Source organism: Lynx rufus, unplaced genomic scaffold (genome assembly GCF_022079265.1).
Source record: "Lynx rufus isolate CCGP_SWC_20201006 ecotype Redwood Valley unplaced genomic scaffold, mLynRuf1.p SCAF_10, whole genome shotgun sequence".
Lineage (NCBI taxonomy): Eukaryota > Metazoa > Chordata > Mammalia > Carnivora > Felidae > Lynx > Lynx rufus.
This window is the reverse complement of record NW_025814824.1, coordinates 59,321,057-59,333,142: the sequence shown is the minus strand read 5'-3', so window position 1 is coordinate 59,333,142 and position 12,086 is coordinate 59,321,057. Positions and strand designations below refer to the sequence as shown.

The 12,086-nt window shown below is 45.5% G+C and overlaps 1 protein-coding gene across 1 annotated transcript in view; it reads right to left on the bottom strand.

Annotated features, from left to right (window-relative positions):
- FRMPD1 (FERM and PDZ domain containing 1) overlaps positions 1-12,086 on the bottom strand; it is a 49,110-nt gene that overhangs the window by 2,583 nt on the left and 34,441 nt on the right. Inside the window, exons 8-14 of the mRNA XM_047098942.1 lie at positions 11,035-11,154; positions 9,860-9,996; positions 8,634-8,760; positions 8,394-8,489; positions 6,316-6,498; positions 5,324-5,471; positions 2,718-3,524 (exon numbers count right to left, since the gene is read on the bottom strand). Of these exons, the coding sequence (XP_046954898.1) occupies positions 2,718-3,524; positions 5,324-5,471; positions 6,316-6,498; positions 8,394-8,489; positions 8,634-8,760; positions 9,860-9,996; positions 11,035-11,154 (1,618 nt within the window). The remainder of the gene's footprint in view (positions 1-2,717; positions 3,525-5,323; positions 5,472-6,315; positions 6,499-8,393; positions 8,490-8,633; positions 8,761-9,859; positions 9,997-11,034; positions 11,155-12,086) is intronic.

The window sequence follows — 12,086 nt, the reverse complement described above, 5'->3', positions numbered from 1 at the left end:
TTCATTGCCCACGATGCATGTCATTGTCTTTGGGTCATAGTACCCCAACTTCCTTTCAGGGAACAAAATCTCCCCAGTGCTTACTGTCTGCTAGAACTCTTCACGAAGGTGCCCTACCCGCAGTCAGCCAAGTAGCCAGATTTATGACCTAGAAAGTCAGATACAAATTTCCTAGAATTTGCGTATTAATTTAAAAAAAAATAATAATAAAAGTCGAGCCCATCCTTTGCAGCTACAGTATCCTGACAGTGAAGAAATGATGAGAAATCCTGTCACCCAGTCTCCAGGCCTGGTTACTACCTGTGTCTAAACCAGCTCTTCACCTTTGCTGGAAATTCTATAAGCTATCTGACATCCTTCTAACACTCTTGATTGGTGCTTATGTCAACCCAAGTCAGTCAGTACCAGCGGTATCAGTCAGCACTGGCCTACTGTGCTGGTTCAATGGACCGGTGCTTATCAAGCTCCCAGAACAAGGCCTGTGCTAACAGTGGTTCAGTGACGGGAGCTGCTACCACTACTGTAGTTATTGTCACTACATGTGTGAGGATTCCGAGGGAGCTTTCTCTTGACAAAAAGTGTCATGACTCAGTCTCAAGTGTGCAGGGTTTTGTGCATACCAGGATGGACCTTTCTTTTTTTTTTTTTTTTTAATGTTTTTAAAATTTATTTTTTTGAGAGAGAGTGCAAGCTGGGGAGGGGCAGAGAGAGGGGGACCAAGGATCCGAAGCAGGCTCTGACAGCAGCGAGCCCAACGTGGAGCTCAACCCATGAACCATGATATCGACCTGAGCCAAAGTCTGACGCTCAACCGATTGAGCCACCCAGGCACCCCCAGGATGGACCCTTCTGAGAGAGAAGCACTTTGTGATGAAGTCTAGGGAATAAGCCAGAAGGAATCAGGTACATAGTATAGCACTTGAGAATCAGAGGGCTCTTATCCTCAGATCAGCAGTTTCCAGTCTGGCTGCATCTTATTAAAAACGTTATCAACTCTAGGCTGCTCTTCAGGCCTCTTTAATCAGAATCTCAGAGGCTACAACCTAAGAAGCTGTAGTATTTAAACCAGGTCCCTTGGGTAATTATGATGCCCACTCATGTTTTAGAGCTGCTGCCCTAGGCCACCTATAGCCATTCACCAAGGGCATTTCTGAGGCCTAAAAAGGGAGAGACTCCCACAGTGAATCAGGGCTCAGACCAGAACCCAGCACCTTTTTGGCTCCTTGTGAAAAAAAGGGAATGTCCAGTATGGACTTTATTTCCCTGGCTAGATTCCTATATGGGAAGGCCTTGACTGATGGTCTCTGTTGTGCCCCCATTTTGAACCCTGCACAATGGCTGGCCCAGCTGGGCAAAGCTGGGGGCATGGATGGCAGTTGGCTGGGTTCTTTGGAGAACAATGCAAATCTGCTCATAAGTTTCTCCTTCTTTATGGGCACAGCCAATTAATGAACTCAGGGTAGATGGTAGAGAATTTGTTTACTCATTTAGCAAAACTGCCAGGTACTATGTGCTGGGGACCCAGGGGTGAGTGTATAACATACAGTCCCTATACTCTGAGGAGTTCTTGGTTTAGTAAGGAAGAGAAATATCAACACAAAAGTCACACGAATAAATATACAATTACAGGCAGTGCTAAGTGCAGGCAGGAAGCACCCAGGGTGCTATGAAAACACATGAAAGGGATGGGGAGACCTGCCCCAGTCTTGGCGCAGTCTGGTTGACGTTTCCCAGAGGAAGTGAATTTCTACGTGGGGCCTGATAGATGGGTAGGCACTTGTAGCCAAAGATCAGGGTGAGGAGTGTTTCAGGCGGAAGGAGCAGCACGTGTAAAGGCCAGAGGTAGGAAAGAACTTGGCACTTTTAAAGAACAGTAAGGAGGTCTGTGTGGCAGGTATGCAGAAAGAGGGCTCAGGAGGAAGGAGACAGAAAGGGACCATGTCACAGAGGACCTGGAGGGGCCTCACAGGGGCTGCTAAGGAGCTGGCCTTTCTCCCACAAGCAACGGGAAAGCACTAGAGGGCAGGAAGCAACAGGAAAGGGCTGACCCAGAAATAAATGAGCTGCAGCTTCCCCAGCTCCTAGTGAGTGACTCATCATCAGTGTCTGCATGCTATTCTCTAATTTTTTCCCTTCAGTATATGGTGTGTGCAACTGTGTGTGTGTGTGTGTGTGTGTGTGTGTGCGCGCGCGCACGCACGTGTGTCCTATAAGGATCTCACATCAACTCAGGAAGTCACTCTATGTGGAACTGGAAAGAAACATGACCAACAGATCCCCAGCCTTTTCTTACGTCTGAGTCCCTTAAGGGGCCACCAACAGCCTATCAGGTTCTTCTTACTTCAAAGCCCCATTTAATACAGAGTCAGGGTCAATAATGACACAGCCACTTTGCCTCCGCTGAGAACTCCTGTCAAACCCTTTTCAATACAAATTCTGTCCATCTCACAAGGCCCAGCACATCTGCCACCTCTTCTGGGAAGCCTTTCCTGATTCCCACTGTTGAATTGGTGCCTCCCATCTCTGCTGGCCCACAGTTCCCCGAACCTCCCTTGTACCCCTGACTTGAAGTTAGGACACATATAATTTGGTCCGCTGAGCCCGGGGGGGGGCCTTCTCAAACAAGGACAAGGAGCATGCTTCAAGTTTGGTCCCTGCCCCTGCTGGGTATTCAGAAGCCGCCTGGAGTCTGTGCAGACCTGCTGGGGAGGGCTCACCTGAGAGGGCGTCTGGGGGTGTGAGCTTGTCGGCTGCGTCATAGTACTCCTCATCTGAGCTGCCATCCTCAAAGGCCAGAGGCAGGTGTGGGCCCAGGGCTTCCAGAGTGGAGCTGGGCTGGGCCTCCATCCAGCCCTGCTGACCCCAGGCTACCAGGCCCCCACCCTGCCGGGAAGCTGTGCTCTCTGAGCTGTCGCTCTGGTGGCTGGCCAGGGAGACACTGGAGCACAGGCTATAGTAGTCTGTCCGACTGTCCTCATATAGCCTGGGGTCCAGCCGGACCGCACTCAGTTCTGGTCCCCAACTGAAAGTCTCAGGAGCGGGACTCTCAGAAAACTCAGTCTTCTGGCATGGAGGGTTGGCTCTCTGGGCCAGGTCCAGGAGACAGAGGAAGCCACTGGTTTCAATACTGCTTCTCTCCTCTTGGCTGTTGGAATCAAGACTCTCTGGGAAGCCCGGCGAGCTAGAGTGGAAGAAGCCAGACCTGCTGGAGGAGCAAGTGTCCAAGTCATCCTCTTCTAGGGCATCCATGGATTCACTGGAACCACTGGTCCTGCAGCCTCGGCTCTCAGTGTTGGCTGAGTCGGATGCCTCGGACTCAGCACTATCTGTCATGCTGCTGGCCCCGGAGGTGCTCGGGCCCCTCCTGGCCACCTCAGGTGTGGGGCTGTCCCCAGGAGGCTGCTCCTCTTTTATGAGTGGTCTGCAGGGGCCCAGCTTCAGCAGGTGTCTGTCGGAGAGAGGCTCCAGCACGCAGTCCACTTCAGAGGACTCCTCAGAGTCGCTGCACGCCCTGGATTCATAGCCTGTAACACAAGGGACACCGCGGGTTATATTCAGGGACTGGCAGAGGCTTGTGTCCTCCCACCCTTACCCTGCCTGCCCTCCAATTCTCCAGGGTGGCTGGCCCAGATCACGCTGTACTGGCTGACACAGGACCTGTGGGTCTCCAGATTCCATGTTCTCCCCACACATCAGGGCTCCTTTCCCACATCTACCTGAACTGCCTAATGGGGACAGGGTTACTTCTGAGGAGAGCTATGTGTTCATGGAAGCACAGAGGGTATGTGGCTGGATTTCACTTTGCTACAGGCATCATCACCTAGGTTCGCTAAGCCCCTCCTCAAATCCCAGCTCTGTCCTGTCTGGGCATCAAAATCAGATGGGGAATCATATTTAAAAAATAAAACAGATCCTTGGCCCTATCCCTGATGTAATAAGTCAAATATCTAGGGAGTGGGGGCTGAGAATCTGTATTCTTAGCAACTTTTTGTGGGATTCTGAGGTGGGTAGGCTGGCACCATTTTGAAGCCCAGCCTTGGGGACCCCCTGGTGCTATGGAGCTTTTAGGGCGGTGAAAACCCAGCTAGCTGCTGGTACTCAGGAAGGATTCATGGTTGGAAGGATGGGGGCATTGAGCCAGGCCTCCAATCTCTCTTCTACCATTAGCCTCCAGAATGATCTTTCTCAAAACTTTTCTCTGTTCACATCACACTCTACTTAAACCCCCTCCATGGCATCCTCTGCCTACAGGGAAGAGTCTAAGCTCTCCCACGGGTTAAGTCCTCTCACAGAGCGGCCCCAATTCCTCCTCAGCCTGGTCACCCCCTCACAGTGTGGCCCCAACCCCTCCTAAACAGCCTGGCCATCCCCTGAAGGCTTCACATGCTCCAGCCACTATAGAGAGCTTCAACAGATCATGACCTTGCCCTTGGTGTCATGCACCTGCCCCAGCAGTACTCCCTCCCACCAGCAGACCTTCACAATTGCTGCCACTCTGCATTGTCTACCTGATTAGACTCTAAGGTATCATCCCATGTTCATAAACTGTGTTAAAACCAAAACAACAAGTACCAAAAACTCATCACTTTCTAATTATTTTTTACTTCATCTTACTATCATCTGATCTCTTGAGATTATTTATGTCTATTTGATCCAAATGGAGGAATGCTATATAATGTTATGCTACTGAGTATCTCTTCCCATCTCCACATTCAGTGACATCATATTGGTAGCCTGGAATTAGCTGAGTGGGAGTGTTTCAACATTTATCAGCAAACCAGTGGGAAAATGCTGCATCAATAGTGCTGAAGCAAAAGCCTGATAGAAACTGGGAGCTGGCCTGGGAGACTGATCATCTTACCTGGCCTCCACTACCTCATTTCTTATATATGATTTCGACTCCCTTCTATATCCAGGTACCCCCTTTTTCTAAACATGTAAGGTTGAGAATTTCTATTATAATTCAAGAAAATGCAGAAGAGCACATACACATGGAATAAAAAACGGTCATCTATACTTTCTGAATAAATGAATGACATGTTTTTTGCCAGTAAATAAAGACAAAATACAGTGGATTTTGGAGACGATTTTAGGAAATACTACAGGGAATCAGAGACCTTCAATAGCATATCTTGGCTTCCAGGGACTCTCAGATACATATAGAAAACTTCTCCGTTTAGGACTTTAGAAAAACCAACTGTTCACCAGGAAATAAATGGAAAAATAGCTCTCATCCACTTGGGTGGAAGTCTCAGCTCAACTCAATTCATCCCCTTCTCTTAAGGCTATGAAAAGGGCCTGTCCTTACTGGAGCAAGCCTCACCTTCTTCAGCAGATACCCGGTGCACCTGTTGTTTGTTTCCGGGCCAGAGGAAAATGGAGGTAACTGGGTCAACAAACAGCCTGTAGTACCCAGCAATCAGGCAGGCTAGGTCTTTTGCACTGTTGGATTCCAGCAGCAACGTCAGAACCTTTGAAGTTAAAGAGAGTTCTTAGATAAAGGGCCAAGGGATAGTGGCCTCAGTCTGAAGACTGACAACAAGGCCATGTGGGGCCAGTGAGAGATTCCAAGTAAATCCAGCCATGGCCCACAGGCAGGCCTCCTGGTATCTCATATTCTCATCTGCAAGACTTGAAATAAGCATACATGCACACATACACACAACCACACATACATGTACACACACACTCACTTACACACAGTGGGTTCCTCCCATTGAATCTCTATGAGGTCTCCTGCCTCTTCATCCCCTAGTCCAGCCTCCCCATCCCAACAACCCCACCCCACCCTGACCATTCATACAGTGAGGCCCCTTCAAGACCTGACCTGGAAAATGAAAAGGAGAGCAAATGGAGAAGGAAGAAGAGGGTGATGAGAAAAATGAAGCACCACCCTTGAGCCCGTCAGAATTAAAGCAAAGGAAGGCAGGGTAAATGTAGGACCTTCCAGAGAGGCCCAGGAAGTACCCCGCATCATTTATCCATTTTAATTGCTGCCACTCAAAACTCTTGGGCAGCCATTTGGGTCCCATACATGAGATACAATTGTGTGGTGCTCTCATCTAAGTTTCTGAACCTGTCAGGAAAGTATATAGTCCAAGCTCAGTTTACACACAAAAATTATCTTAGGACCCTCCCAAGAAAACACACCATGTTCATTATTTTCCTTTTGATGGTACAGGATGGACAACTCATCCTCTTAAGCAAATGCTGGATATTAGACTTTGTTAATATCTATACTCTCATAAACTACCCTAGAATAATTTAGCCCCAAATTACAGAAGTTGGATTCAAAATTTCTTCCCCATGCATTACCTTGACATCCTGAAGATACACTTTGACCATGCTCACTTTCTCAGATTCTTCTGTCAGCTCCACACGGCTGATGTTTGCAAACTCTGCCAGTGTGGACATGATGTTGAGTTTGCTACTGATAATTTGGCTAATCCCATACTTGGCTCCAACTAGAAGGGCAATGTAGGATTCTCTATCCTGTAACTGCATTAGGGTGGAAGAGGAATTAGTTTTCATTCACAAGCTAGTGAAAACACATTGCACATGGAAGACATGATATCCCTCTTGGCCAACTCCTTGATTTTGATTTCAGGTCCTCACTCGCCACCTCTTTCCTAGACTACTAAATTAGGCAATAGCCTAATCTGGGCCCCATTGACAGCTAAATTAAGTATAAATATATCTCCCACAAGACCCTTCACAATAGAGAGCCAGACCATCGGGCTGTTGCCTGTTCCACAAACACAACCTGTGCTTTCACACCCATGTGCCAATATTCATGCTGTGTCCCAGTGAAATCCTGACCCCTCTTTAAAAGAATCCATCAAAAAGTAAAATAAAATAAAATAAAATAAAATAAAATAAAATAAAATAAAATAAAATAAAATAAAACAAAACAAAATAAAATAAAAAATAAATAAAAGACTCCATCAAAACCTACTGCCTATGGAAAACATCCGCTTGATCTGTCTCCTCAAGCCAGAGTAGTCCGTTTCCTCCATGTCGTTCCCACCCCACAGCCTCTGCACAGCTCTGATAGCACTGAGCTGTGACTTCTTACCATAATTATTTGTTTTCAAGCGTTGTATTCAGGTTCCCTGGGAGTCCCTAGTGTCCAGCAAGCATCCTAAGCCAGTTCAATGTGGCTGGCTTCTTCTCCCATTACCAGTTCTTACCTTAGGTAGGACAAGTAAAGGGAGACTGGGGACAGGAACTTGGCAGCTGGGAGAGGATAGGATTGGCCCATGGGAAAAGTAAAGTTGTACCTTTAAGCCTTCCTTTCTGTGGATCTAGTCTCCTTTCCAACCTTTTGTCACCTACTCGTACAAAGACTCAACTATTTTTCCCCTCCCCTATCGGATGCTCTTCCTTTCTGTCAAAACATTGATTCCTTTTTTCCACCTACATTGTTAGGTCAGCAATCTGATTAATCTGACCCATCATTGTAAATGACTGAGAAGCACACCAAATATACCGAAAGGAGCTTTGTTTATATATATATATATATATATATGTATATATGTGTATATATATATATACACACACACATATATATGTATATGTATATATATGTGTATATATGTATATATAAGTACATATACATTTATATATGTACATAAATCTCTAATTGGCAAATTGTGTGGTTTTGTGCTGGAGGGTTCTGGGGCTGCCTAAGTGCAGTGGGGGAGAGTTCCCGTAAGAGGCAGCCCACCAGTCACAGACTGCTGAAAAGCACAGAGCACCAAGCCCAGGCTCCAAAAAGAAAGCTGGGGGAGGAATGAGTAACAAAGGAGACGGCTCTTTTGCTTCTCTTTTCCCTTCTCAGATCCACCCGTAGTTCTTCCCTTATGAACAATCAGGGCCACAGCCTGGCAGTCAATCATACATTTTCATATTTCTTTCATGCTTTCCAATTCTTCCACTTCGCCTTTATATACCCAAAGTGCCAGAGTAAACTCGTCCATTTCCCTCCCCTCAGAATGCCTTTTCTCCTTACTGAAATCTGGTCAATCCAACCTTCTCGCTTTTTCCTAATCTGTCCTTCTTCCCATACTCAACCAGAAGCCAGCAGCGGTACCCTCTGTCTTCAAACTCCACAGCAGTAGTCCTGTGCCTTTCTCATTGCCTCTTTTGTCTGTTGGGTACTTTGTTTCATCGTTTGAGGGTGGAAATCATGGTTTTTTGAGTTCTGCCTCCCCCAGCATCTGCCAGAGGGCTGGCACCAAGCATGATACACACTCCCCAATGGTGTCATATTTCACTTCCCAAACAAATACCTGACAGGTACTCAGGAATTTTAGGCCAAAAGATACACTGATCTTCAGAGGACCTCTAAGTTCCCTTCTAAGAGTAGAGATCTGCATTTCTGTCATACGTACCATTAGAGTAGCATTAAAGATTTTTCCACCATACGTCTTGAGTTCCCCAAGGATCTGTAGATAATTTAAACGAAGCTGGGCAGCAGAAATAAGTTGCTTAAATAGGAGGAAACAAAGACTTAAATTAGAGTTATTCACTTGCCTAAAATCCACACAATGTTGAAAATGCTTTCCCTGAGGTTTCACAACAGACATCTGGGAGAGGGGAAGGGTTGGTGTCATCAGAGGCCACAACATTACCTTCTGTCGGGGTTCCAGCAAATTCTGGTTCCTCTTCATGTGGAAGCTAATGGCTTTCTTGATGTCTTTGCCTTTCATGTTTCGGAGTAAAGTTGGAGATATAAAGTTCTCTATTCCCCAGTCCTTCCTGCCATGAGATATCGGAGACACCATTTTTACAGTGCACCCGGCTCTAATGAAGAGCATAATTACACTTCATTCAGGAACTTAGTGTTCCCAGAACACTGCAATTATGAGCGTCTTTCTCAACAGAAGAATCTACATGTATACATAAGTGTGTGTAAATGTACATAAAATGTATTTATAACTTTATGTATTAAATATCATATATTTATATATATTTAATACGCAGGCACTCTCTCCACAAAAATCCCAGCCATTCAGGAACTAAGCCCCACTTATCTTTCTGGGAGCTTGTTGCTTTTGGTGTGGTATGATATTCTGTTAATCAGAAGAGATCTCAATCTTTTTTTTTTTATTATAATACACATCAGAAATACTGATCACATATGTATAATACATTCTCACACAGCACCTGTGAATCCTTGAGGTTATGCTTCAGAATGGTGCCAGCCTAACAGCCTCAAAATTCTCCAACAAACTGGATAAGAATACAGATCCTCAGGTCTCATTCCCTAGAGATTTAACCCAGTATTTCAGGAATAGGGTCAAGGATATGTTTTATGTTTTAATTATGATTCCCCATTTGATTTTGATGCCCAGACAGGACACAGTTGAGATTTGGTGAATGGCTTAGCAAACCTGGGAGATGCTTCCCAGAGAAAAATGAAAACTTAGCCTACGAACCAGGACGTGTTGGAATTCCACGACTTGAAACTGCTCTAATAGGAATATAATACCACACAACTGGTTCACACAAGATTAATTTCCAAGGCATTTCTGCCCTCAGAAGAGCTTTACACTGATGTTGTCAACGGATATCCCAAGACATTCTCTCAGGAACTGGGAATCTACAAAGGGATCCTGTGTCATTCTATCTGCAGTTGGCTTCTGCCCCCAAGTGCGCAGCCAGATTCTGACATCTGGGGGAGCTGGGCTGGGTCCGAGACAGTGGGGAGGGAAATGGATGGAAAGACAACAGACAGATGGGCAGGTTGGTAAGTATCATCTTTCTGTGGAATCTGGCCATCCTGGCCAGGGGCCAGCCAAGTTATAAATGCAGCCCAGCTGCTGTTGACGGCACATAGAAGTCGCCTGCCACTCACTCTATGTACTTCAAAGAGATCTTCTGCGGCTGGGCACATGCGTAGATCCGCTCCTGGATGTGCAGGGCTGCGAGCCGGAGCGCGGAGCTACATTTCATTTCTACCGCAAAGCGCTCCTGGAGCACATCACTGCAGCTCTAGAAGAGATTACATCAGAGGAATTGGGAAACGAGAATACATGGATTGTGTTCCTAGTTCTTTCAGGCGAAAGGCTCTGAGACCCGGCTCTGCCAATTCTTGCCTATGTGACCTTGGTTGACTTACTAAGACTCTGAACATTGGTGTCTTCTCATTGCTAAATGTAGTCAAGTCTACCTTACGCTGTTTCTGTGAGGTTTAAATGAGATAACATATGAAAGGAGGCATAAGGACACAGCACTACACAAATATAAACTAGTTTTGGTATTATTTGCTGCCATCATTTCTGTAAGATTTGGGCAAGTTAATTCATCTAGTTTGAGTTACCTCATTGGTACAATGGCAATACCTTGGAAATGATTCTTTTTTCATCAGCAGAAAAATGACATGATACATCTCACCCAAGCAGGCAAAGTAGGGGGAACACCAGGCTAAGGGTCAAGGAACCAATTTTTGGCTCTGCCATCAAATGCATGGCCCGGGAAAATCATGTGAGCTTCCCAAGACTCCTTTTCATCATTTCTAAAATAAGGCTTTGAAGGGGAGCCTGGGTGGTTCAGTCAGTTGAGCATCCAACTCTTGATTTCGGCTCAGGTCATGATCTCACGGTTAATGGGATCAAGCCCTGTGTCAGGCTCTGTACTGACAGCACAGAGCCTGCTTAGGATGCTCTCTCTCCCCCATCTCTCTGCCTTTCCCCCATGCACACTCACTTTCCCTCTCAAAAATAAATAAACATTTTAAAAAACTAAATAAGGCTTTGAAGCACTAATGCCACTCGAAGCAATAAAAAACTGTAGCTCTAAATGTTAGTAGAAAATGTATCATCCACATTGAGGGCTAAGCCTAAATTTCATTAATACGCAGCAAATATCCTAAGACAGCAACCATTCTGAAGGATAATCAAGCCTATTCTTCAGATAAAGATAATCCCTACCAGGGAGTTGCTTAACTGCCTTAAGCTCATGTTCAAAATCACCCAATGTGCCATCTTTGAGAAAAACCACTGTTATTTTAGGAAGGGCAGATCCAGTCACCTGCAGGTAGAGGTATTCAAAGGCCACAGGATCTTCTTTCAGGAGGTCCAGGGGGTCCTTGGGAACAAAACACACCCTGAAGAGGCAGCGGTAGTCATGTGACTCCTCCCTTTCTACCACCTGCAATGGGTAAGGGACATAGTTAATCCTCTAACTGCCTTTGTTCTCACAGCTATTCCACAAAGTAACTTAAAAAAAAAAAAAAAAAGGAGATAATGAAAGTCCTCAGAGATTTCAATTTTAGTGTTTCCCAAAACAGCTGCAGACCTTTGCTCTTGACTTTCCCATGGGTATAAAATGTAAAAGGCTCAAAAGAACAAAGTTTCCCACTGACCCCATCAAATTGTTCTCCTTTCCAAAAGAAATATACTTCCAGTCTCCTATATGCCCCTTCAGAGACTGTGTGTGTGTGTGTGTGTGTGTGTGTGTGTGTGTTTCTATATATGTGTATTATTTTATTTTCCACAAATAATAGTATAGTATACATTGTTATATTATGCACCTCACTTTTTTTTTCTACTTCAACTATCTTGGGGATTTCATTTGATTTTCTTTTTCAATGCTAATGGAACAGACATGTTAAAAAGTTGGTATGACAAATCACTGAAAGGCTGAAAGACTGATTGGTACAGACAGACTATGTTCTGCCAATCCATCAGGGACCAGCTTAGGGGTAAGTCTCAGAAAAAGGGCTTAGACCCAGTAAGAAATGCTTCTCTGACTTTTCAAAGATCATCAGAGCTGGAAGCAAAAGTTGAGGCTCTATTGGTTTCATTACCTTGAGTAAGTCACCTTATCTTCTTTTTTGAGTTTATTTATTCATTTCAAGAAAGACAGAGAGAGCAAATGGGGGACGGGCCAAGAGAGAGGGAGAGAGAGAATCCCAAGCAGGCTCCACACTGTCAGAGCAGAGCCCAGTGCTGTGCTCGAACTCACAAACCAGGAGATCATGACTGGAGCCGAAACTGAGTCAGATGCTGAACTGAGTGAGCCACCCAGGTACCCCAGTCATCTTATCTTTCTAAGTCACTATCTCCACATCTGCAAAATGG